The sequence below is a fragment of the Mastomys coucha genome, unplaced genomic scaffold (assembly GCF_008632895.1).
Source record: "Mastomys coucha isolate ucsf_1 unplaced genomic scaffold, UCSF_Mcou_1 pScaffold18, whole genome shotgun sequence".
NCBI classification, from domain to species: domain Eukaryota; kingdom Metazoa; phylum Chordata; class Mammalia; order Rodentia; family Muridae; genus Mastomys; species Mastomys coucha.
Genome location: NW_022196900.1, coordinates 43,168,472 through 43,192,776, shown reverse-complemented (window position 1 = coordinate 43,192,776; position 24,305 = coordinate 43,168,472). Strand labels below are relative to the sequence as shown.

General features: G+C 46.3%; 1 protein-coding gene across 1 annotated transcript in view; it reads left to right on the top strand.

The window, feature by feature from the left end:
* The first annotated feature begins 2,093 nt into the window (after nucleotides 1–2,093).
* Ttc39b (tetratricopeptide repeat domain 39B) overlaps nucleotides 2,094–24,305 on the top strand; it is a 97,979-nt gene continuing 75,767 nt past the window's right edge. The window contains exon 1 of the mRNA XM_031377761.1: nucleotides 2,094–2,310. Within this exon, the coding sequence (XP_031233621.1) occupies nucleotides 2,269–2,310 (42 nt within the window). The 5' untranslated portion in view covers nucleotides 2,094–2,268. The remainder of the gene's footprint in view (nucleotides 2,311–24,305) is intronic.

Sequence of the window (24,305 nt, the reverse complement as noted above, 5' to 3'; positions counted from 1 at the left end):
CAAAAACAAAAAAAGGGCTGGAGAGATGGCTCAGAGATGTTTTTTGTTTTTTTTAAGTTTTATTTATTTATTTTATGTAAATACACTATAGCTGTCTTCAGATACACCAGAAGAGGGTGTCAGATCTCATTACAGATGGTTGTGGTTTTTGTTTTTTTTTTTGTTTTTGTTTTTTGTTTTCGATGGCTCAGAGATTAAGAGCACTGACTGCTCTTTTAGAGGTCCTGAATTCAATTTCCAGCAACCACATGGTGGCTCACAACCATCTGTAGTGGGACCTGATGCCTTCTTCTGGTGTGTCTGAAGACTACTACAGTGTCCTCACATACATAAAATGAATAAATTAAAAGAAAAGAAAAGAAAGAAACATTCCAAGGCAGGCTAACTGAAAATCTCAGGTTCTTCTCAGAGGAAGTAAAAGGGAGAAGAAAAAAAAAAACAACCAAAAACCTCTTTAACTCATCATGGAAGTGAGACACACAATGGGGAGGAGTTATGATTAGAGAACATAGGCTTAGAAAAGAGAAGAGAAGGAAAAGTTTGACATTTCTGAGTTACTCAGAAAAGCGGGCAGACTCAGGAAGCTGCCTGGCAGCTGCTCTGTAAGAGACTGTGTGTGTGGGTGTCTGGGAAAGAAAAGTGCATTATCTCATTAAAGAAAGAAGCACTCCACTTATCTCTTTCACTGACTTCAGGGGAGCTGGCCTTCTAAGGGGTGGTGTCTTAGCCAGATGATTGACATGCCTCACAGAAATGTCTGTTCTCCAACCAGATCAGATATTGTCTTCTCTTGACCAAGAGGAGTTTTCCCTGAACTGGTCTCTACTGCTGTTGGGTCAGAGACACTTGGAGACAATAACATCATGAAGCTGGTATCAAGGATGCCATGGTGACTCCTGGGAAATGTGTGTTAATAGGCCTCCTCTCAGCTAGTCTACTGAAATCCATGGGGAGAAAAGAGGGTTGGCTGTAGTCATAGAGAGACCCGCTATCAGCCAGGTGCTGCCGACAGACTGCCCTGTTTCTGAGTCTGGCATTGCTGTTTTACTTAGCAGCCTGACCCTAGGAAAGTGGCTTAAACTCTGAGTTTTAGCTTACTGATCAGTGTCCCTCTTCTTATGAGAAAGAGTGAGACAAAACATACAAGGGCGCCAGCATAGTCCTAGTACATGATTAGTTCTCAGTTAAAATTAGTTTCCTGTTTTTAATGTTTATAGACTGACAAACAGTATTTCATGAATCAGATACTGAGCGTGTAAATGGCTATATACCACAAAGTCAGGAGGGACAGGCTGATTGATAGTAGTGACAGAAGTTTGGTGTGTGGGGACACCACAGAACTGGGGTAGGAAATTTTGGGGGTGCTCTCTCTATATGAGTGGGGTGCTTTGTAACACTTGTCGCCAAATTACAGCCTTAGGGGAATTTAAAATAAAGCCGACTCTCAACCCTAACTATATATAGTTTTAACTTTTTTTTTCCAGTTGGATCGCTCAGTTATTTTGCAAGTCAGAAACAGGAATCAATTTCTAAACACAGTCAACAAGCATTGTTCTAGGTCCTAGGGATATAGCATGGAAAAAGACAGCATCCCTATCCTCAAGCACAAATTACTCTATTTGGATTTACAAAAGGGCGGAGTGAGAGATGGTGTAGCCGTTACTTTGCACACATAGAGGCAAAACAGAGCTCCTATCTCTTGGAGAGGATGTTCTTGACACAGCGACTTGGGCATGTGATGTGTCAGATGCCTCTAGGTGACCAGTGACCCGTGGTTGTCCTCTAGCTGCATCTGTCAGATGCTCTGTCCTCTGGGCGAAGTGAACGCTCTGGTTCCAGACCAAGGACCAGGTGGACCACTAGTCACAGAGGGAGCGCAGCCACGACCTTGGGTTGTCATCTTGTGCGCGCTCCAGTCTGGGTGCCAGGCTCCTGCCAATCCTCTAGGGAGGCCGGTACCCCAGAGGTCCTTTTCCAGAGCACCCGCTGGCTCCGTGGGTGACTCCTCCCCACGGAACCTGGTTGGCTGCTCTCTAAGGGGGCCGCGTGCCGGGGCGGGGCTATCCGGCGAGGGGGCGGGGCATCAGCCTGGCATCCGCTTGGGTACTGGGTGCGCAGTGGATTCCGCGGCGCCGGGGGCGGGGACATCTCGGTCCTGTCGATCTGGGCCGCCTGGTTCCTCCTCCACCCGCTCTGGGCTGAACCCAGAGTTCAGAAAAGAGTCGGTTCTGAGTTCCCTGTGGGTGTGCGGCCGCCGCGGAGGGGAACATGGCGCTCGTGGGCAGCCGAGTGGAACTGGACGCGGACGAGGTGCGAGGACAGGCAGAGCGGACTGGTCCTGTCGCCGGCGGGCGAGGGAGGGATGCGGAGCCCCGCGGGGTCCCGGCTGGCACGGAGGGTGGGTAGGGCTGTCCTTCTCGCCGAGGAGCGTCTCAAGGGACCAGGCAGAGCAGCCCGGAGCCAGCCTGAGCCTCCTTGGACCCTATGGGCTTTTGTGGAGCTGTTCTGGACCCGACTGTCGCTTTCTGTGGAAGTTCCGCGGCTTGTCCGCCGGGCGGGTGGGTAGGGCTGCCTAGTCACCCCGGAGCCGAGGGCCGGAGCCTGAGCCCCGCGGCCGGGAAACGTCCCTTGTCCAGAATCGTCAGCGGCCTCGCCTATCTAGGCTACCGAAGTGAGCTGCCGGGTCCTCGCGCCGCGCCAGGGTCTGAACGCTCCCGGGCGGGGGCGCCCGACCTGTTGATTCCAGCGCTTCCTTCAGCACTCTGCTGCTGCTGCTGCTGGGAGCGCGCTCTCTGCTCTCAAGTTGAGGGTCAGGCTCCTGCCGCCTCTGCTGCCATTTTACCTGACTTGAATTTTACAAGTCGCGGCCCGAGAAAGCTTTGGTTTCAAATGATGCAATAGATGGATGATGTGGAGGAGGCGACTGGGTTAGGATTCTGTTTTTACTGCCAGCAGATCCTGGTAACGAGTAAATACTGTGCTTTAAATGTTGGCCTTAAGAACCGACCAAAAACCGAAGGATCGATCTTTATGCTACTGACAGTTAAGAAGGCGAACCAAAGCTTCCTGAGGACCTGCCTTGCAGTGTGGGTCCAAGACCACACACCAGGGAACTAGTGCTTGCCCGGGGGGCATGGATGTGTTGCTGGACCTTCTAACGACACACAAGGCAAACAATGAGATAGCATATTTGTTACTATTTTCTTATGTGACAAGTTTTATTTATAGCTATAGGCAGTCTTCTGGCATGACCTGTTGCCTACCCTTTTAAATTTTACATCCCTAGATCATTTCTGTAATCCAGGTAACACACAACTACAGTACTTTAACCATCTATCACTTCCTCAAGAGGTTCTTATGTTCCCTCTTGTGTATACACTGACTAGCTATAATACTCTTGGCATGATAGATAGAGTCTATAGTACAGCCTCAATTGCTTATCCCAGGTTTGTCTCCAGCTGCTTCCCTATCCCTAACCATTTCATTTATTTGTATTGAAAATGGAGAGCCGGGCAGTGGTGGCGCATGCCTTTAATCCCAGCACTTGGGAGGCAGAGGCAGGTGGATTTCTGAGGCCAGCCTGGTCTACACAGTGAGTTCCAGGACAGCCAGGGCTACACAGAGAAACCAAAAAAAAAAAAAAAAAAAAAAAAAAAAAAAAGAAAAGAAAAGAAAATGAAGGAACAATCCTGAGCCTGGTGATTAAGGTCTGTAATCTCAGCACTCCAATGGCTGAGGCAGGAGAATCACAATTTCAAGGCTACCCAGGACTATATGGTGAGTTCTAGGCACATAGAAAAATCCACTAACATGGATATTTTTTCCTTCTGTAATAAAGAAAAAAAAAATCAAGACCCAGAGCAGCTCATAATTGTGGAGTGGTGTTTCTGACTCTTGCTCACTGTTGGAGAAGTGCAAGCCATAGATGTTAAATGGGATTATCTTAGCACATTGAGACGAAGGTCACTCTGTCAACTGCCAATAAAACAAACTTAAGAGTTCATGTGGGAGTTAGGTGTCAGAGCAGTAGAAAGCCTGGCACAAAGATTTGAATACACGTTTGTTGAGTGAATGCATGACTGCCGAAAAGATATGGCTCCGTCAGACCTCAGGTTTAGCCTTATCACTGATAACCTCCCAGTTTCATGCTAGGTATTAGTCTTAGGTGATGGGCATGGCACAAAGAAACTCTTTGTTCATGCCAACTCTACTTTTTACCCTCAGGGTGGACAGATAAGTGGGCATACGTATCCACCCTGTACTGAGTGCTTAAATTTGGTATGTTAGAGAGAGGAGGTACAGCTTTGGATGTCTAGGTCTCTCAGAGTGGGCAGGGAGAGAAGTTGTTCGTGTGTGGACCATTTAGGGAGGACTAGCAGGTGTGCGTTAGGGTGTTGTAGGCAGTATAATTGAAGTACTTGTGAAAAATCCCTAATTGTAAGTGGATTAAAGAACTCTACCCCACTGGGCAGTGGTGGCACATGCCTCTTCAGTCCCAGCACCCAGAAGGCAGAGACAGGTGAATCTCTGAGTTCAAGGCCAGCCTGGTATATAGATCCTTTTTCAGGACAGCCAAGGCTCTGTGAACAGAGAAACACTCTCTGGGGGTGGGAAGGTGTTAGGGGAGAAAGAAAAAACCAAAACAAGAACAAACAAACCAAAACAAACAAAAAAAGAGCCCCACCCTGAGTGTGGAAGACTGTCGGGTTCACCTGATAGTGTGAGTAGACAGGAGGTAGCTTATCCGAGGTTTTCGTACCCTCAGAGCACTTTGCTTTCTTCCTGGCCATTATTTGATGCTTTGGGGAAGTAAAAAGCATTGTGGCGAGAAGGCTCTAATCTTGTTGCCTCACTTTTGTGCATGTGTGTGGGATTAATTTATGGCCGGTCATTCAGTCGTTAAAATGGCAAACATCTGGTCATCTTAGGTGCCAAGCTAGTGCCGGTTGGGAGATCCGGCTGTGCCAGACCGAAGGAGGGGTGACTTTGACTGACAAGTCACTCAGCCCCTGAGGGCTTATTCAGTTTCCTGGTCCTGAGGAGTTAGGGCTGGGAAAATCTAAAGGTTTTAGAGTTCTTTTTTGGGGGGTGGGTAGGGGTGGGGGGTGGGGAGTAGGGGGAGTAGGTGGGGAGGGAGATCCTTTTTGAGGCCATGACTAATGCTATGGGACTACTTTTTCTTCTTAAGTACCCACAGAAATGATAGTGGTGGGGAAACTTTTAGTAAGTATCCCTTGGGTGCAATTTGTTTTTGAAACAGATTTTTAACGGACTTTTTAAGTGGAGGCTGGAGAGATGGCTCTGTTAAGAATGCTGGTTGCTCTTCCAGAGGACCCAGGTTCAGTTCTCAGCACCCATATGACAGCCCACACATGTCTGTAACAGGGGATCTAATGCCCTCAAACAGATATACAATGCAGGCAAAGCACCAATCAATGCTCATAAAATAAAAATAAATTTATTTAAAGTGACTTTTTAGATTCTGTAAAGAGAAGTATGATTGCATTTCTTTTTTAAATTTATTTTTATGTACATTGGTGATTTAATAGAAATGAACAATTTGTGTACACACATACATACATATATATGAATTGCATTTCAAATTAAAAGTCATTCTGTAAATACAGTTAATAAGTTAATAGCTGTAAATTTTGGATTTAACATTTACAGTTTTATTTAGTTATTCTGAACTCATTATTGAGTAAGAAAATTATGCCATATACTCTTATACAATACATGTTATTAAAATTTTATGGGCAGGTGCAAATAGGAAAGCATCTAAAAAAGCTACTTAAGGAAGTGATAATGAAGACAAAAACCTTCAGAAACACTGAATCATGAGAAGAAATGGCTTATGGATGATTTTCATGGCCTGTTCTGTATTTTTTTTAGATTTATTTATTTATTATATATATAAGTACACTGTAGCTGTCTTCAGACACACCAGAAGAGGGCATCAGATTTCATTACAGATGGTTGTGAACAACCATGTGGTTGCTGGGATTTGAACTCAGAACCTCTGGAAGAGCAGTCAGTGCTCCTAACCACTAAGACATCTCTCCAGCCCTCTTTTTATTTTTTAATGAAATTGGAACTTAATTAATTAATTTTATTTTGTTGAGACATGGTTTCTCTGTATGTAGGTCTGACTGTCCTGGAACACCTGCCTCTGTCTCCTGAGTGCTGGGATTAAAGGCATGTGCCACCACCACCTGACCCACACCTTTTTATTATAAAGTAGTTTTTGGTTAGATTTCTAGAAAATGGCAAGTGTACAACAGTCGTGGAAGGAGAAAGGCCTGATGTAAATGCTAATGGTGCGGAGTTCTTGGTTCTCAAGCAATGACAGGCTTGGATTCAGCCACACTCCAAAGCGAAGCCTCCCTTTCCTTCCCAGGTCTCCCTACTTTCCTGTCATTTTCAGATTGTGGGATTGGAGGCAGGAGGGGCAGGAGCCTGCCTGCTTCAGCAGCTCCGGTGGGTTGGGATGAGGCCTGAAGTAGAACAGGGGTGTGGTGTTGGAGGGGCGAGGCTATATTGCAGGGCCTATCAGGGAGAGCAAAGAGGAGGACTTGGCTTGGGGCAGAGGTGTGGGCGAAGGAGCAGCCTTGCAGTGGTAGTTCTGGTTCCCGAGTAAGCTCATGTTGGGTGGAGTTGGGGGCATGGATCTGAGCAGAAGAAAGACTTATTCCCATTCCTATCTGGTGGACGCTTATGCAGGGAAGGAAGCAAGCAGGGTGAACCCGAGGCTCAGGAAGGGTTCTTTATTGGGGAATCGTGGACTTAGGATAGGCAGGTTGTCTGTAAACTGGTAATGCCGGCGGGAGTGGAAGGAAACAGCACTAGCTGCTATCAGTCCAGCTCAGGTTAACCAGCCGCCGCCAGTCGCTGAGATGCTGGGTGTAGAATGTCCTTTGGAATCCTAGCTGGTCTTGGAGTAACTTTCTCAGCAGAACTTTCCTTGGTGTTCCCCCCTCCTCCAACAGACTTGGGTACCTCCCTTCCCTCTTTCACTGCTTACACCAGCAGGTGTCATCTCTCCAGGTGGTGTCTGCCTTCTTGATTCTCTGCCTTGGGCCTGTTGCTAATTGTCTACAGCAAGAATCTGATACGGTGAATCCCATGAGACTCTTGGTTTCCATCTTGCCATCTATGGACACTTAGTTCCCCCAACCTGCCCCTCTGGGGCCCAGTAGTGCATCTTGAGTGGAGTCTTCTGGAGTTGCTTCCCGTTCATGGCCACACTTGTGAGGTTCAGGCACAGAGGAAGACAGGAGGAGAAAGCCGCCTGTTGTTAGCAGCTCTGTCTGTCAGAACTCCTTTTCCATCCCTGGGCCCAGTGAGTCTGGGTTCCCTCAAACTGTCCCAGATCTCTGTGCCACCACTGTGGCCAGACAGCCATGTTGGTGAAGTCATCATAGCTCTCTGAAGGGACTCCTGAGATGTGGGACATTCATAATGCCATTGTGAATCCTTAAACTCTTTACTTAAATACCTAAAGACCCTGTGTATGCAGTGTGTGTGTGTGTGTGTGTGTGTGTGTGTGTGTGTGGTGTGTAGCCAAGGCTTTTTTGCTGTGTCCTGCAGACAAGTACCTTGGCCTTGATCCTATTATACTGGCATTTGTATAGGGCCTACATATTTAAATTATCTCTGTAGATGATTTACTGCATATGTTAGTTGGCTCTTATGGTAACTAATAAGTGGTACAGTCTGTCTTGGGTGGGAAGTGCTAGGGATGGGAAACTCCTCCTCTCTAGGCGGGGTTCTGGAGGGTGGGACTGGGTGTGGCAGGATGCCAGCTGGCACTGGGGACACAGAGGGTATCTTACTGGGAGAAGGGTGAAGTTTTCATTTACAGGATGAATAAAGGTTAACAGGGTTTCGTGTGAAGGGAGTTCAGTATGGATGGTCAGCAGGGTGTGGTTTTGAAGGTGTGTCTTGCCCCAGAGGGAATGGAGGTCAAGACTGGGATTCCAGACTGAGACCTTGGGAAGGAAGGGCAGTGACTAAGAGCTTGTTTCTTAATCCTTTGGGCCTTGGTTATTTTGAGGGTGGGAGTTGGGGTGGGGGTTGATTCTTGATGGGTAGTAAGCAGTTTGAAATGCATGCTGCACCTGTAAGTTCTTTCCAGTTTTGACATCTGTCATCTATAAGGTGACATTTGAACAGGGCTCCTTCAGAGGTTCAGAGGTGGAATTTTAGTAGCCAGTGTGGGAGCTCAGAGCCCAAGGAAAGGCGTGGTGGAAATGAAGCAGTAGTTGGTGCGTGTCTGTCTGTGGCAGAGAGCATTGGAGAAGCGGCAGAGACTTTGGCCAGGTTTTGCTAGGCCTTGAAGCAGCTTAATTGAGGTTTTGTTGTTGTTGTTGTTATTGTTTGTTTGTTTGTTTTCCCTTCCCCAAGTGGGGAGATATATGAATCTTTCTGTATCTGAGGATTTTTACCTTCTTAGGGGCAGAGTATATGGGGCTTTAGTTTTTTTGTGACAGAGTTTTCTTGTATAGCCCTGGCTACCCCAGAACTCTGGAACTCTATCCATAGACCAGGCTGGCCTTGAACTGAGAGATTCACCTGCCTGTGCCAGTGCGGGGGGGGGGGGGGGGGGGGGGGGGGGGGGGGGGGGAGGGGTTAAAGACATTCACCACCATCACCTATATAGGGCCTTTTATGTTTGTTTTGAGTCAGTTCTCCTGTAGATACTGTTAGCCTTCTACAGCGTTATTACAGAATGTGTTTTCTTGCACCAGGACATCAACTGAAGATTCTTTATAAAATCCAGAGACAGTGAGCAGTGGTGGCGGCACCTCAGAGCAGAAGTGTTAGGAATTAAAGAGCAGGCCAGCACTGGAAGAGCAATCTGAGCAGTCGAGTGGTTTATTTATCCTTAGTGAATGCAGAGTGCCGGGATGTACTCAGTACTCAGTACTTCAGTAATGTACCCAAGGTCTGACACAAGGGAAGCCAGGCCAGAGCCCAGCTGCTGCTCCCTGGCCTCAGAAGCCAGCACTGCTCACATAGATGCCAGCAGGGCTCAGTCAGTGAGCACCTGGTGGACTGGTCTGCACTGAGTGAGTGGTCAGTGGGTTTCTGGGCAGGGCTTTGAAATCAGGCCTCATCATCTTCCTCCAGGACTCCTTCCTTCCTAGGCAGCCTCATTTTGCTTACCGTGTGAGAATCTGAGGGTAGTTTCCTGGGTGCTCAGTGGCCAGAGTCAGTGGGAGGAAAGGAGAAACCTTGGCTGGCCCTGCTGCAAATGCAGCAGGGACTCATTCTGGCTGTCCCAGAGACTAAGAATCAGGTGACGAAACAGCCTGTGCACTTCCTCAGACGTGTCTGACTCTGCCTGGGTCCTTGCTCACTAACTACCCCCAGGTTGTAGGCCTGGGCTCTGGACTGTTCCTAGGAAATGGGATTGAAGACTGGGAAAAACCGAAAGTAAAGGACACAGCAGTCGCAGTTGCTTCCTGTTTTCAAAACAAAACAAAAACCAGAAGGGCAATGCAGGAGGGTGAAGAAGGTCCCCAGTGTCAAAAGGAGCCTTTGCTCACACAGTAGATCATATCTGTAGTGCCAGCTACTTTTGAAGATTGAGGTAGGAGAATCCCTTGTGTCCAGGCTAGCTTAGCTTGGGCAGCAGAGTGAGCCCCTGTGCATCTTAGAAAGCTAAAGGAAGTGCTTGGTGAAAAGTCACAGAGTTGTTGGAGGCCAAGAAGGTTCATTCTAAATTCAGTGCCTTTTGATATAGGTCAGGGACCTGTGAACACCCAGGAAGGCCTAATGCAGGTGTTACCCACCCCTGTCTGTTTGGTAAGTAAAGTTTTATGGAAATGCAACCATGGCCGTTTGTCTAGATACTGTCTGTGGCTACTTTTGCACTACACTTGAGTAGCAGGGACACAGGTCATAGGATAGTTAGTACTTAAGGACTCGTAGGCCCTTTGGTGGCCCTTGTATTGGGTAATTTCTAGGGATATAGTTGTTTATTCATATATGTTGTGGAGCCTATAAATGATTTGCTTACTTCCTTCCCTTTTAGTTAGATATCAGAACCTAGTTAAAACTAGTCTTTTTGCCACATCCTCTCTGAAGTGGCATGCAAAACTGGAGGCAGGTGGAAGTGGGTTTGAATTCCTGCTTCTTGTACAGCACTGGGTAAGTTACTTAACCTCTCAGTGTCTTCACCTCTCGGTGTCTTCATCTTAAGGATAAACAGTTCATCCTGCCTAGTAAGATTGCTGTGAAGGTGTATAGTCTAAGCAGAGCCCCAGCGTTGGGCATCAGTGCTAGCCCAAATGCTGGCTCCTGGCGCTGTCATCAAGAGCGGCTCTTAGGTATTGTTCTCCCAGACCCCAAATGGCAGTCCTTCACTGGGGGAGTCCCTTAGGACAATGCAGTTTCCTATTAGGTTAATTCCCAGGACTCCAGCTTGGTAAGTGGTGCAGATTTATAGTCCTTAAGCTTTTCTAAGGGAGAAAAAAATGAACTCAAAGGGCCATCTGTTCTAGCTTGTCCTCACGGAACAGTGTTAGCATTTGTCCGCAGGGGAAGTGGCATCCATTCTTCCACTGATGCTGACAGATTGATGGTGGTGTAACCTCCGGTTGTTCTGGATCTTGGGTTGTGTAGCCCCACTTTCCAAGGGTGGATGTCTGTGTCCTTACAGGGTTTGCATGCAGCATGTGTGTAAGGGACTAGGATGTAGGAAAGGCATGTTTACATATGGTTACTGTTTCCCACTGTTAATTGAGATGGGGTAACCTCTGGAGAGCAGAGATTCACTTCTTACAGTTCTAGAGTCTGAGATTGAAGATCGAGATGCCATATCTGGTAAGGACCTTCCTGCTGTGTCTTAACATGGCCCATGGCATCATGTAGGCAAAGAACACAGAGGGGAGAGAAAAAGTGAATTCACTTGAATCAGTAACCCAATTTTCTCATTTTATTTTTTAAACAAGGCAGGGTATTGAACTCAGGGCCTCATGTATGCAAGGCAAGCACTCTACCAACTAAGCCACACCCTCAGACTAATAACCACTCTTACAATTACTAACCCACTACTGCCAGTCAGTAACCCCTTCCAGAATAGTAATTGACATTATCCACTCATGAGGGTTTTGTTCTCGTCTTAGTGTTCCATTGCTGTGAAGAGACACCATGACCAAAGCGACCTTTGAAAGGAAGCAGTTAACTGGGAGCTTGCTTACTGGTTTAGAGGGTTAATCTGTGGGCTGTAGGTGGAGGGAGAGTTACTGGGCCTGGCATGGGCTTTTGAAACCTCAAAGCCCACCTCCAGTGACACCCCCTTCAACAAGGCTGCCTCCCAATCCTTCCCAAATGTTTTCCACAAACTGGGGACCAAGCACTCAAATTTGAGCCTGTGGGGGCCATTCTCATTCAAACCACCACAGGCCTCAGTTTATAATCACTTCCTAAAGATCGATCTCTCAAGATGATTTGAGTAGAGACTAAAGTTTCCAATGTGTGGACTCTGGAGAACCATCTTAAACAGTGCAGTTACTGTATAAGAGATTAAAGGTAAAGGAGGTAGGTGACAGTGTGTAAAGGACTCTTGGGTACTGGAAGTCAGTCTGGGTCCTTGCTCTGCTCTAAAGCAACGCATCGAGCTAGACTGTACTTTCTAAAGTGGAAGTCCATTTTCGCTTTACTTCCTAAAATCTTGTCTAGGCTTCTTGTTGCCTTTGAGGTAAAGTGTGGTCATTTTGTCATGGTGGCTTAGTGGTCCCCAGACTTGAATCTTAAAGTCTCCTTGCTGGGGAGCAGGTGGCTTGTTAAGATGGGCATCCCTGGGTTTTCCTACCAATGATTCTTATTCAGTATGTCTGGTGCAAGTCCTAGGTATTTGGGTTGCTCACAAGGTGGACTTTTGGCATTAGCCTTCCAGAGTGCACATTGCTCCATGTCTCATGCCCCAAGGGTGGTCCTTCCCTAAGTCCACCTGTTTCCTCTGCAGTTCCCACACAGGCAAGTCTTTCATCATGCTCAACCCCTGCAGGTGCTAACCCTCCCACAGTTTCCCCTGCTGGCCCTTAGCTATTTAGCAGTCCTGGCTGCCCCAAAAGAGGAAGAGTCTCTCTTTGACTCACTTGTTGTGAGATCCAGCCAGGATGAGGTGGAGGTGTCCTGGGGTTCAGCCGGAATTGAGGTCTTTCTTCCCAGTTCCTAACAGCATGGTGTATCCTCTCAGCCAGGAGAGAGAAATTTCCTTCCTAGAGTCATTCAGACTTTTCTATTGCTGTGATAAAAATACCCAACAGACAGACAGACAGACAGCTTAAGGGAGGAAGAGTTTGCTTGGTTAGCTGTCTGAGAGGGTCATTCTCTTGTCATTTGGCTTTGGGTCTCTGGGCCTGTAGTGAGGTACATGTTATGGCCATGGGAAAGTGTTGCAGTCTCCTGGGGTCTAGAATGGTGGATCGCTCCCAACAGCAACTCCAGTCACTTCTTCTGTCTTCTACTTTTCACCGGCTCCCTTCTCTATCTGACTCCATAAAGGACCAATCCATTTATTAGGTCAGGATCCAAATGCTTCCTAAATGCTCAGCAGCCAGAAGCCAAGCCCTGAAAAATGAGCCTGTGGGGACATTTCACTTTCAAACCCTAATACCTCCACGACCATGGGCGTTAGCTCAGTGCGCACATTCTTACCCATGTTTACAAGACACACCTACAGTCTCAGCACTCAAGAGGGGAGACAGGAGGATATGGAGTTCAGATCATCCTCAGCTACTACACAGTTAAACAGGACAGCCTGGGTTACATGAGAACAAACCAACCCGCCCCGCTGTCCACCTAGCTTTTTCCGAGCTGTGATTTACACATCATAAACTTGGCTCCTTCCCTCCCTCCTCACAGTGTAGAAATCTGATCTGACTTCCCAGCGGTAGCGCACTCCTTTTTATGTAGCTCTGCTTGCTGTGGGCCTTTCTGGTGCTTCAGTCAGTGTCTGGCAGTCACCTACTTGACTGCACTCCTGGTTAGTAACTAAGGCATCAGTCAGTCAGTCTTGCTGTCTGTAAGTGCATTCCTGTGGTGAGGATTCTGTAGAGTGGGATAGGCTGTAGTTAGCAGTACTGTTTCCAGTGCCGCAGCTAGCTACATTGACCGTGTTGGCCTTGAATATTCATTTGCTGGTGGTAATTTTAAGATGTACTTTGAGGAGGAAAGGTTTTTGTTTTTAAACCTAAAGAGTGGTAAAGGTCCTTTTGGAGAACTAGGTCATGCCGGTTAATTTTATACCAGTTAGGTCATCTGGGAAGAGGAAAGGAAACGTCAGTTAAGAAACCGCCTCCAGTAGATTGGCCTCTATGAAAGTCTGTGGTGCATTTTCCTGATTAATGATTGAAATGGGATTGCCCAGCCAACTGTGAGCCATGCCACCGCTGGGCAGGTGGTTCTGGGTTGTATATGAAAGCAGGCTGAGCAAGCCGCAAGTAGTAGCCTTCCCTCCATGGTCTCTGCTTCAGTCCCTGCCTTGATTTCTCTCGGTGATGGGCCATAACCTCTAAGCTAACATAAATCCTTTCCCTCTGGATAAGTCAGTGTTTTATCACAGGACACCGGGCTCGAGCCAGGGAAGCAAGGGAGAGGCCTGCTAAGTTAGTTTCCTAGCTCCCAGCTTCACTCCTGGGGTAGGTGTGGAACAGTCCCAAGATGAATGTAATTGTGCTTTGGCCCAGCGAAGCTGTTAGAGGCGCTGCGCGTCTCCAGGCACTCAGCTGATTGCACGTCAGTCACACACGTGGGGTGCTTCTCATGACTTTTCAAGGGAGAATGAAGGAAGACAGGCTTTCCCATTTCCTACTGTCGTTCTTTAGTCCAGGTATGAAGTTAGTCTGCGTTGGGGTTGTACTGTACCAGGATGCTTGCATTTAAGAATTGCTAGTTCGCTGGGCAGCACTTGGGAGGCAGAGGCAGGCGGATTTCTGCCTTGAGGCCAGCCTGGTCTACAGAGTGAGTTCCAGGACAGCCAGGGCTACACAGAGAAACCCTGTCTCGAAAAAACAAACAAGCAAACAAAAAACAAAAACAAAAAACAAAAAAACAAAAAAACCCCAAAAAACAACAAACAAACAAACAAACAGACAGACAGACAGACAGACAAAAAAAATTGCTAGTTCAAGCCGGGCAGTGGTGGCGTATGCCTTTAATCCCAGCACTTGAGAGACACAGGCAGGGTTTCTGAGTTTGAGGCCAGCTGGTGTCTACAGAGTGAGTTCCAGGACAGCCAGGGCTACACAGAGAAACCCTGTCTTGAAAAACCAAAAAAAAAAAAAAAAAAAAAATTGCTAGTTTAGCTACTAGCTTTAGTTTCATTTAAAAAAATGTTAAATGAATTTTGGTTTGGAATTAGGACAGAATTTCCAGATATTTCTGAAATGGTCTAAACACATAAAAAAAAAAACATGCTGTGTTTTCATGTGGTGTTTGTTGCATTGACTGTTATAAAATCAAAATATTTAACTCTGAAAAATGCTGAAGATGTTTAGTATCCTGCAGTATCAAATCTTCAGCCAACATTTACTTCTTTATAGAAAAATAAACAGATCCTCCTTATTTGTATGCAAATTCGCTTTTACCTTTATTCATTTTTTTAAGTGTATGAGAGTTTTCTCTCTGTATGAATGTATGTTTGTGTATCATGTAGTGCCTGATGCCCCTGGAGTTCAGAAGAGCGTCAGATCCCTTGGAACTAGAATTTTAGATGGTTGTGAGCCATCATGTGGCTGCTGGGTATTGAACCTGGGTCCTTTGCAAGAGCAACAACTGTTCTTAATGCTGAGCTACTCTCCAGCCCCGTCGTCCTTAATACACGGTAAAAGTAGATGCATGCTAAGGAGTTGTCTTTAAACACGTTTTTAAAATTTAGTTATTATCAATTCATGTTTAATTTATATTCCTATTTTGTATACCTGTATATTTGGCGTTGCATAATCATTTCTTGGGCAAAAAGAGGTCAGAGAAAATTTAAGAAGTCTCCCATTTGGAAGTACACAAGCCCAGTTGTCTGTATATCACATAACAGTAGGTTAGATGTGAATATTGTAAGGTTGTTTAAAGAACTCTTGTCCATGTGGAAAACGCTGGCTTTCAGGGAGGTCACCTGAGACTGTCATCCATTTGTGATCTTCTGAAGCAAACAGAGGGCTTTGCAGATGGATTTAAAATAGCACCGCATCCCCAAAGGCCTGGTGTCAGCCTTCGTCCTCCCTTTCCACCTCTCAGTCATCCTTCTTCTGCCGTCAGCCATGGCTGTGGAGTCTGTAGCTCCATTTTGGTCTCCTTTGCTCTCACTGTGGCCCCCAGGAAAGACCCTATACAATATACAATGGTCTTCCATGGCGCCGCCCCCCACCCCCGGGAGAGCACCCTGCTGGTGGTCTTGCCTCCTCTTTGCCCTCTATGATCTGTTCTCCGTTCTGTGTCCCCACCGGTCTTTCTCAGACACTGATTACGTGTTTCTCCTCAGTGTACAGACTTGCAGTGGCTGTCCATAGTAATTAGAAGAAAACCACTCTCCTCGTGACCAGCATGGTTAAGCTTTTTGCCTCCCTCCAGCTGTCTCTTGCCTTCTCTGCCGCTTTTCCCTCTCAGTGCCAAGTTATTCCCTACCATAGAGCTCTTGTGCGAGTGCTTCCTGGTCTGGCTGACTCACCGGTCACCAATTCCTGAATTTCCTATCCTCACCACAGAGGTCAACTTTCCAAAGAGAGACTGTGCTGGCTAGCTTTATGTCAACATGGGCACAAAGCTAGAGCCATCCGGGAGAGAAGGGAGCCTCAGTTGAGGAAATGTCTGCATGAGGTCCCGCTATAGGCAAGGCTGCAGGGTATTTTCGTAATTAGTGATTGAAGGCCCACTTCAAGCTGAGTAAACCAAGGGGAGCAAACCAGTAAGCAGCCCTCCTCCATAACCTCTGCATCAGCTCCTGCCTCTAGGTTCCTACCCTGTTGGAGTTCCTATCTTGACTTCCTTCAATGATGGACTGTAATGTAGAAGTGTAAACCAAATAATCCACTTGTCCCCAACTTCCCTTTGGCTGTGGTGTTTCATCGCAGCAGTGATAATCTGACTAAGGCAGAAGCTCAGCTTGGTTCCTTATCCTCAGATCGGCTGGGTCTGGACTGCGGAGCCCAGGCTTTCTCCTGGCTGTGGGTATCATCTGCACAATCTTGTTTGCTTACTTCCTTTTTATTATCTGTCTCTTCTATCTAATTTTCACTGCAGGAAACAGCAGTTGCTGTAGGCAGTTTCAGGAGGAAATAAGGTCCTTGGCAGGGCTCTAGAGTGTTTGATCTAGGCTCCCGTTCATGCATGACCTCCCCAGTCCTATCTAGAAATGACCCACTTAGACAAGACCCTGGTGCTCTGGGCCTTCAGTTAGCTGTCAGTTAGCTCTCCGGACCGCTCTTACTTAAGGGAGGAAATGTTTGTTTTGGTTTCCGTCTGTGGTCAGCTGGCCCCAGGCCAGACAGAACACTCCAGCGGGAAGATGTGCTGGAGCATTGCTGCTGCTCTAGTGGTGGCCAGGAAGAGAGAGAGAGAAGATAGACAGGTTCCAGTATCCCCTCCAAGGGCACATTCCCTCCATAAGCTCTTACAGGCTCCACTACAGCCCAGTAGTTAGTATTTTAGTAGTAGCGCACTGCCAGCGAGGACCAAGCCTTCTACACAGGAGCCTCCCTCTGGGGCTATTTAAGACACAAACCATGACTGGGGCTAAGCCCTTCATGGTGCTCTGTGTTCTGGAGGAGCCTGTGTTTTGTTTTGTTTTATTTTGTTCTCACTGTTTAGCCTTGGCTAGCCTAGACACTTAGGGTCCTCCTTCTCCCAGTCCCCACCTTCAGAGTCTGGGACTAGAGGTATGTGTCACTATGCCCAGTATGCACTTGCGAATCTTAGCAGGTGGGACCTAATCCACAGCCAGGCATTTGGAGGAGTTGAGAGATTAGGTAATGGCTAAGTGGTGAAGGCAGTTTCAGACAGCAGCAAACCAAACACACTGTTAAAGTCCATTTGAGAGTGTACATTGGTGTGTCAGATACGAGAGTCAGGATTGGGAAAATAAAAAAGATATACATACCTCAGAGTCACGGGGTAAGAATTCTGACCCAGGAATTCTTATGGCGAGCAAGCACCAAGCGTTAGAATTTTCTCAAGAGGGAAAGCTGTGAGAATTTACAATTTATCAGACCTTATTTGGGACAGTTTGAGTACCACAATGGTTATGACACACTAGGTGTATTATAGAACATTGAAAACAGTCAGGGTCTTTGAGTCCACGCTGATGGAAGATAAACAAACAGCTTGCTGTGGTAGAATCCCCTAGGCAGGCTGGAAGAGGAGTCGATGCTGCCAGAGGCTGTTGCTACACTGCTCCAGGAGCCTGAGGTCAAGTCAGGATGGCACTGTCCTCGGTGCTGAGTCTAGGGGCTCATTCGCCGGAGGAGTGTGGTAGTCATGTGAGCTCAAGTGCTTTTCTTCAGACTTACTTTTTACATTAATTAACTAACTAAGCAGTTAGTTAATTCATTGTGCACATATGCTGGGAAGTCAGAGGACGGCCCCTGGGAGTCAGTTCTGTTCTTTCACCATCTGCATTCCACTGGTTATGCTCAGAACTGCAGGAGTGGTTCGGAACATCCTTATCTGTTGAGCCATCTTGCTGGCCGTCACCTTAAACATCTTAGTAACTGCCAAACAAAAATAGTCACACTGCAGTGGAGAAATGGTCTGCTGTGTTAGGTGATTCCAGTCAACAGCACTGGAGGGGCAGGTGGCCTGAGCAGGATATTGAACCCCGGCTGTAGTGGGGTAGTATCTACTCATATATACCTCAGAGTCACAGGGTACGAATTCCGACCCAGGAATTCTTATGGCAAGCAAGCACCAAGCATTAGAGTTTTCTCAAGAGGGAAGGTTGTGAGAACTTATAAGTTATCTGGGCCATATTTGGGACAGTTGGAGTACCCCAATGGTTAAAGACACTAAGTCTGTTATAGAACATTGAAATCAGTTGGGGTCTTTGAGTCCATGCTGATGGAAGACTCACTGTTGAAGTCTTTAGTGCTGCATGCTGTAAAAAGGAGAGAAGAAAAGGAAGTTGTCGGGAAGATCATGGAATAAAAACTCCAGGTTAATGAAGGCAGGAGAGGCATGACAGCCGAGTGCAGTAGCTGGCACTATTCCAGAGCCTGTACTACAGGATTAAAAAGTGCTGCGGAGATGGGTCAGCTGACAGATAGAAACTGGCATGAAGTGTAGTCTAAGTTAGAGAACCAGACTGCCTAAGAGGTAAACACAGGCTGCGGTATGTAGACCACACTGAGCTGTAAGTACGTCACACCTTACTGTCAGATGCCTTAGAAAAATAAACTGTGTGGATAGCTAGACAGCAAGCAAGGGAAGGAGGTGTTGGGAGAGAAGGAAGAGCAGGTTCTGAAATCAGTGTGGCAGTGTCAGAGACAGGAGAGTTTGGGTAAGTGGCACACAGGCATGCTTTGTGCTAGTAACCTGGCGACTAGTATGTAAGGTTGTATTCCTTTCCAAATAATGTTTGTTTTTTCTTTCTTTTTTTCTTTTTTTAGTTTTTATTTATTTATTTTTTTTTTTTTATGTTTTTAAAGTCGCCAGAATGAGAAGGAGCAGAGTGAGTGGTAGTGTTCTCTGGCCTTACTGTGCCTGAGCCTTCTCCTTGTGTGCTGGATCTGCTTCTTAAAGGAACAGTGTCCCTTTTTATAGTATTCAGCCTGTTCCTGCTCTGTGTGAGAGACAAAGGTATGCTTGTTGTAAACTTTAAGTCACTCAGAAGTTAACATGGAGCTGGGCAGTGGTGGCACACACTTTTAATCCCAGCGCTTGGGAGGCAGAGACAGGTAGATTTCTGAGTTTGAGGCCAGCCTGGTCTACAGAGGGAGTTCCAGGACAGCCAGGGGTACACAGAGAAACCCTGTCTCGAAAACCAAGCCAAGCCAAACCAAACCAAACCAAACCAAACCAAACCAAACCAAACCAAAACAAAACAAGAAGTTATTATGGTCTTTCTCATTGATTACCATACTCACAGGGTCCACCTTACAGATATAGATGGAATGTAGGTGGAATGCCATTCATGCTTTCTCTTCCAGAACTGGGACTTTTATTTCATATGTCTTAGAAATAGCTCCACTCTTATTTTTTATGTAACAACTGAAGAGAACTGAGTGACATCATTGTGCCATAGTTTACCTGTGGAAGATCATTTGATATGTTTTCTTTTTTTCTTCTCTCTTTTTTTTTTTCTTCGAGACAGGGTTTCTCTGTGTAGCCCTGGCTGTCCTGGAACTCACTCTGTAGACCAGGCTGGCCTCGAACTCAGAAATCCACCTGCCTGTGCCTCCCAAGTGCTGGGATTAAAGGCGTGTGCCACCACTGCCTGATGATATGTTTTCTTTTATATTTTAATTTCTATTGATTATTTGGGACTCTCACATTGTTCATCTCTCCCAGACCTCCCCTGTCTGCCCTCTGCCACTAAGCCCCACCCCAGTCAAAAAAAAAAAAAAAAAAAAAAAGAAGAAGAAAGGGAAAAAAAGAAAAAAAATTCATTTTGTGTTGTTCATATACTCCCTGGAGCATGATCAAATTCCCAGAGAGGATGAGTCTTTCTCTGCCTGCATCATACCAGAAGCCATGGCCTGAGGAGAGTCATGGGCAGCCGGAGAGGGACAGGTCTAGCTCTCCCACCCCACACTACTAAGCCAGCTTACTTGATCTGTCTTTTTTCCCCTAAGACTATGTATGCTAACAGAGGGATACTTATGTATGAATATTTTTATTACGTACACACACATACACACATACACACACACACACACACACACACACTACCTGCTTTTGTGTGTGTACATATGCATGCTCACGTGGGCACCTTCATGTCATGGCATGATTATGGAGGTGGGAGGACAACTTACAGGAATCTTTTTTTTTTTTTACCATGTGGGGCCTGGGAATTGAACTCAGGATTGGCAGCAAGTCACTTTTACCCACTGAGTCATATTTTAATAGCATGGAATTGAAACATTATTGTGGTGTGAACTCTGTTCCTTTTAATTTAAAAATACTTCCATTAGTGTTAGTTTCACAATCAAATAGTTTAAAACTATCTGGTAGTTTAAATCAGATGGTCTTTTGGTTCCGCTTGTTGTTCTCTTTGTGTAAAATTATTCCTCTGCTCCCCACTCTCAAACGAATAGTAGGCCCTACCTAGCCTTTTGTGAACTGGGCAGGTATGGCACTGGAAGACAGGGGTGTGGATAGAATAAGTAATTTGCAAGGTTTATTTTACAGTCATAAAAACATTAGCCAAACTGGGTTGTGGTGGCACACGCCTTTAATCAGGAGGCAGAGGTAGACAGATCAGTGTGAGTTCCAGGCCTGTCTGGTCTACATGAGTGAGTTCCAGGACAGCCAAAGCTATATACAGAGAAATCTTGTCTCGAAAAACAAAATAAAGATTTAGCCAAGCAGTATCAATGAAAGTGAATAATTTGCTCATCTATACTAAATAAATTCAGTATATACAACTATAAAAGAGTTACCTTTTGCAAATACACTTTATTATACTCTATGCACTGCAGTGCACATCTATTAGAATATCTTTTATATACACTTTGACAATTTTATCTGTGGCTCTTGGTCACCTCCCCTTCCAGATGTAGAGCACATTTTATGTCTGTACATACTCGTTGCTCCGTGGAGTCATGCTATGTGCTGTTTTGGCAATTTAGAGCATTTGTTTTGCAGCAATTTTGATTGTGGGTGATTTTTTTTTTTTTTTTTTTTTTTTTTTTTTTTTTGTTTAAGTTCTTAGAACTTCTCCCTTAAGCTACAGCATCTCCTCATACAGTTAACTTTCGCTTTTAAAAACACGAATCTGGGGGTGATGGGAGCTAGTGGCTTGCTGCCCTACTCTCCTTGACAGCGACATCTGGTGGTTCGTCTATGGTCTCTTCACTTCCCTGTGCTTGTTGGAAATGCCCAAGAATCGTTCTGTGAACAGCTCCCTTTCTTGGTAGACACAACAGCCACTATGCAGGGTCAGGTTGGTGCCGCTGAACCCAGAAGCTTGGAGAGTCGATTGCTTGTGCGAGGAGGTTCTTTTTTTCAAAGAGTTTATGACTTTGAACGTGTGCCAGCCTCTCCGCTTTACTCTTGAGGGGGCTGGATCCTAAAAAGATTGCGTGTGCGTCAGCGGAGGTCGCACTGCTCACTGGCGTGCTGAGGTCCTGTGAGTCTGTGCCCACGAGTTAGGCTTTCAGTGCTGAAGGTCAACTGTGTAAGAAGGGGATGCATGTGAAAGATTCTGAGGTGGAGGCATCTAAGAAGGGAAAAGAGATGGCGGCTTTCATTTGGGAGTATCTGCTACAGACATACCCTCATCTGATTTTTTTCTCTCCTTTCTAGGAGAGGCTCAGAGTCTTGGGTAGAATGAAGGATTCTAGCTCTGTCCTCAGGAGTCAGCCGACTCATCTCATTTCTGAGGATGAAAATCCCATGTCACTGTATTGGTGGAGCCTGTTCTGAGTCAGGCCTGCTCTCTGTGCACTGTGTCACCGAAATCCTCACAGAACTCCTGGGAGTGGGATGAGATTCCCGGCATAGCACCAGGAAATGGAGGATTAAAGGGCTAGACTTGCTTCAGGTCAGGGGTCACACCCAGACAGGTCTGTCTCCCAAGCTAACTTGTATTTTCACCATCCTCTACTGACAGTTTAAGTAAGTCATTAGTGCATATTTACTTATGCTGTTAGTGCTCAGAGACAAACCTGCCCCATAGATGTCAGAGCATGCGATGGAGCATGTGACCCATAGACTTTCCACCAAGCCCTGTGTACAAGACCTGCAGGAGGCTGGGAGGGTGGGTGGGGCTCATGCCATCATGCCTAGTGGGCACCAAGTGCCCTCCATTCTCTGTAGGTATTGTGAATGTCCATCCATGCTCCAAGGTTACAAATGCTAACACTGGGATGGGTGAAGGAAAAGGGAAACAGAGAGGCTAAGACTGTGCCCGGCTTGTGTCTGACCTTCCTGTCCTGAAGTGATGCACCTTGGTGCAGTGGCACTGCACTTGACACACACCTTCTTCCAGGGTCATTAGGACCTCCAAGCCACTGGTTTGAAGGGCCATTCTATACTCTCATCAAGTGCCAGCTCTATGCCGTGGGCAGGCAACACGGTTTCTCACATGTGAGAAGGAAAGGCATTTTTGTGCTTTACCGTTTTTAAAAAATGAAGATCTTCACAGTATTGTGTGTGAATCATGTCTAGGCTGCTTCAGTAACTGCGTCATCTGAGTAAAGCACAGCTCATCAGAACGAAGCATCTGCTTAGGAAAAATGAACTAATTTGATTTTTTTTAAATAGTTCTTTTTTTTTTTCTCAAAAAAAAAAAAAAAAAAAAAGCCTTTTGAGACAGGGTTTCTCTGCAGAGCCCTGGCTGTCCTCACTATGTAGACCAGGTTGGCTTGGAACTCACAGAGATCCAATTGCCTCTGCTTCCTGAGTGCTGGGATTAAATGCATATGCCACCATGTCTGTCTGTGGTTCCTCCAATTTACAGAAGTGCTCAATTGAAGCATTCCCACAGGGATGACTTAACCTACAACCCCAGACTTTCATATCTGTGGGTTTAAAAAACTGTATGTTATTTGTAAAAATGAAGCTTTAAGTCTCAAAAGGCTGATTTAGGATCTGTGGCTGGAATCTGGAAAGGAGACAGAAGGAAGAAGCTATGGTCATGAGAGAGAATTTGGAACCTCAGGCAGGCTTAGTGAGCAGTGGACATTTGTTGTAGCTGCATAGAGACATGCTTCTGGCTCGGGAAGTACACACCTCACTGAGGGGACAGTTGTTACTCCCATTAAAAAAAGCTTATTTGGGGCTGGAGAGATGGCTCAGTGGTTAAGAGCACTGACTGCTCTTCCGAAGGTCCTGAGTTCAAATCCCAGCAACCACATGGTGGCTTACAACCATCTGTAATGAGATCTGATGGCCTCTTCTGGGGTGTCTGAAGACAGCTACAGTGTAATTACATATAATAAATTAATCTTTTTTAAAAAAGCCTATTTTTATTTTTATTTATGTATCTCTCTGTGTATGTACACATGGGTTCAAGGTGCCCACAGAGGCTCAAAGAGGGAGTTGGAACCCTTGGAGCTGGGGTTATAGGTGATTGTGAGCTCCCAGATCTAGATGCTGAGAACCAAACCCAGGTCCTCGGCAGGTGTGGCACCCGAGGATGCTCTTGACAGTTGAGCATCTCTCTGGCTCCACACTCATCTTTTAATGTCTTTCAAGAGTATTGGACAGATTTCCAAGTGCTGGACATGCCCACGTGGGTTAGCCCTTCAAGGGGAAATAGTATTTCTTTGTGACCTTATAATACTACCTGGGTGGTACATTGCCACCCAGGGCTAGAGGTACAACTCAGGTCCCATTCTTTTCACCTAAAGTCATAGAACAGAGCTGACTAAAGCGCATGAAAACAAAGCAAAGGAAGTATAGGCATGCTTTACCAGGAGGAAGTGGTCTTCTCTTAGGAGGCTTCCACATGTCCCATACCTCCATTGCTGTTGTTACTTTGTTGCAGCCAACAGGAGGGGGCGTGTGTCAGGGCAGGGTGTCAGAGAACAACTTCAGAGTTTTTTTTCTCTCTTCTGCCTTTGGTGGGCTCTGGGGACTGAACCCAGGTTATGAGGCTTGCATGGTAAGCTCAGTCAGGTTCCTACCGCGCCAACTGGCAGTCTGGTGTTTCTGACCTTAATGCAGGACCGTGTGGTGCTTCCTGCTTTCACATGGTATTTTAAATCCCAAGGAGTGCAACTGTGACATTTTCTCCTTCTTACAATTAGTTATTTGCTAGGTCAAAAAGGAAGATGATTATAGATTATAAGTATTGTGGACGAAATAAGTCAGATGATGAGAAATTATAAGTTGCTATTCTTGGTGACTTTAATTAGTGTGCTCAAAGTCCTAACCTTGAGGAAATGACATTCTGTGGTAAAACCGAGTGGGGTGATCAGCCTGGGCCGGGGAGGGCCACACTGCTGGGAGACATAAATGAGCATGGTGTGTTAGAGGAGCAGAAAAGAAAGCTCTGTGGCTGAAGAGGACTGGGAGAGGGGCAGGCTGGAGGTGTGCTTGGAAGCAGGCGGACAGGGCTCTGATGGCTGCGGCAAGGAGCCGGGCAAGGATCCTCTAAAGGGATCTAGAACAGAGCAGGGGTGTGTGTGCCTACCGAAAGGGAA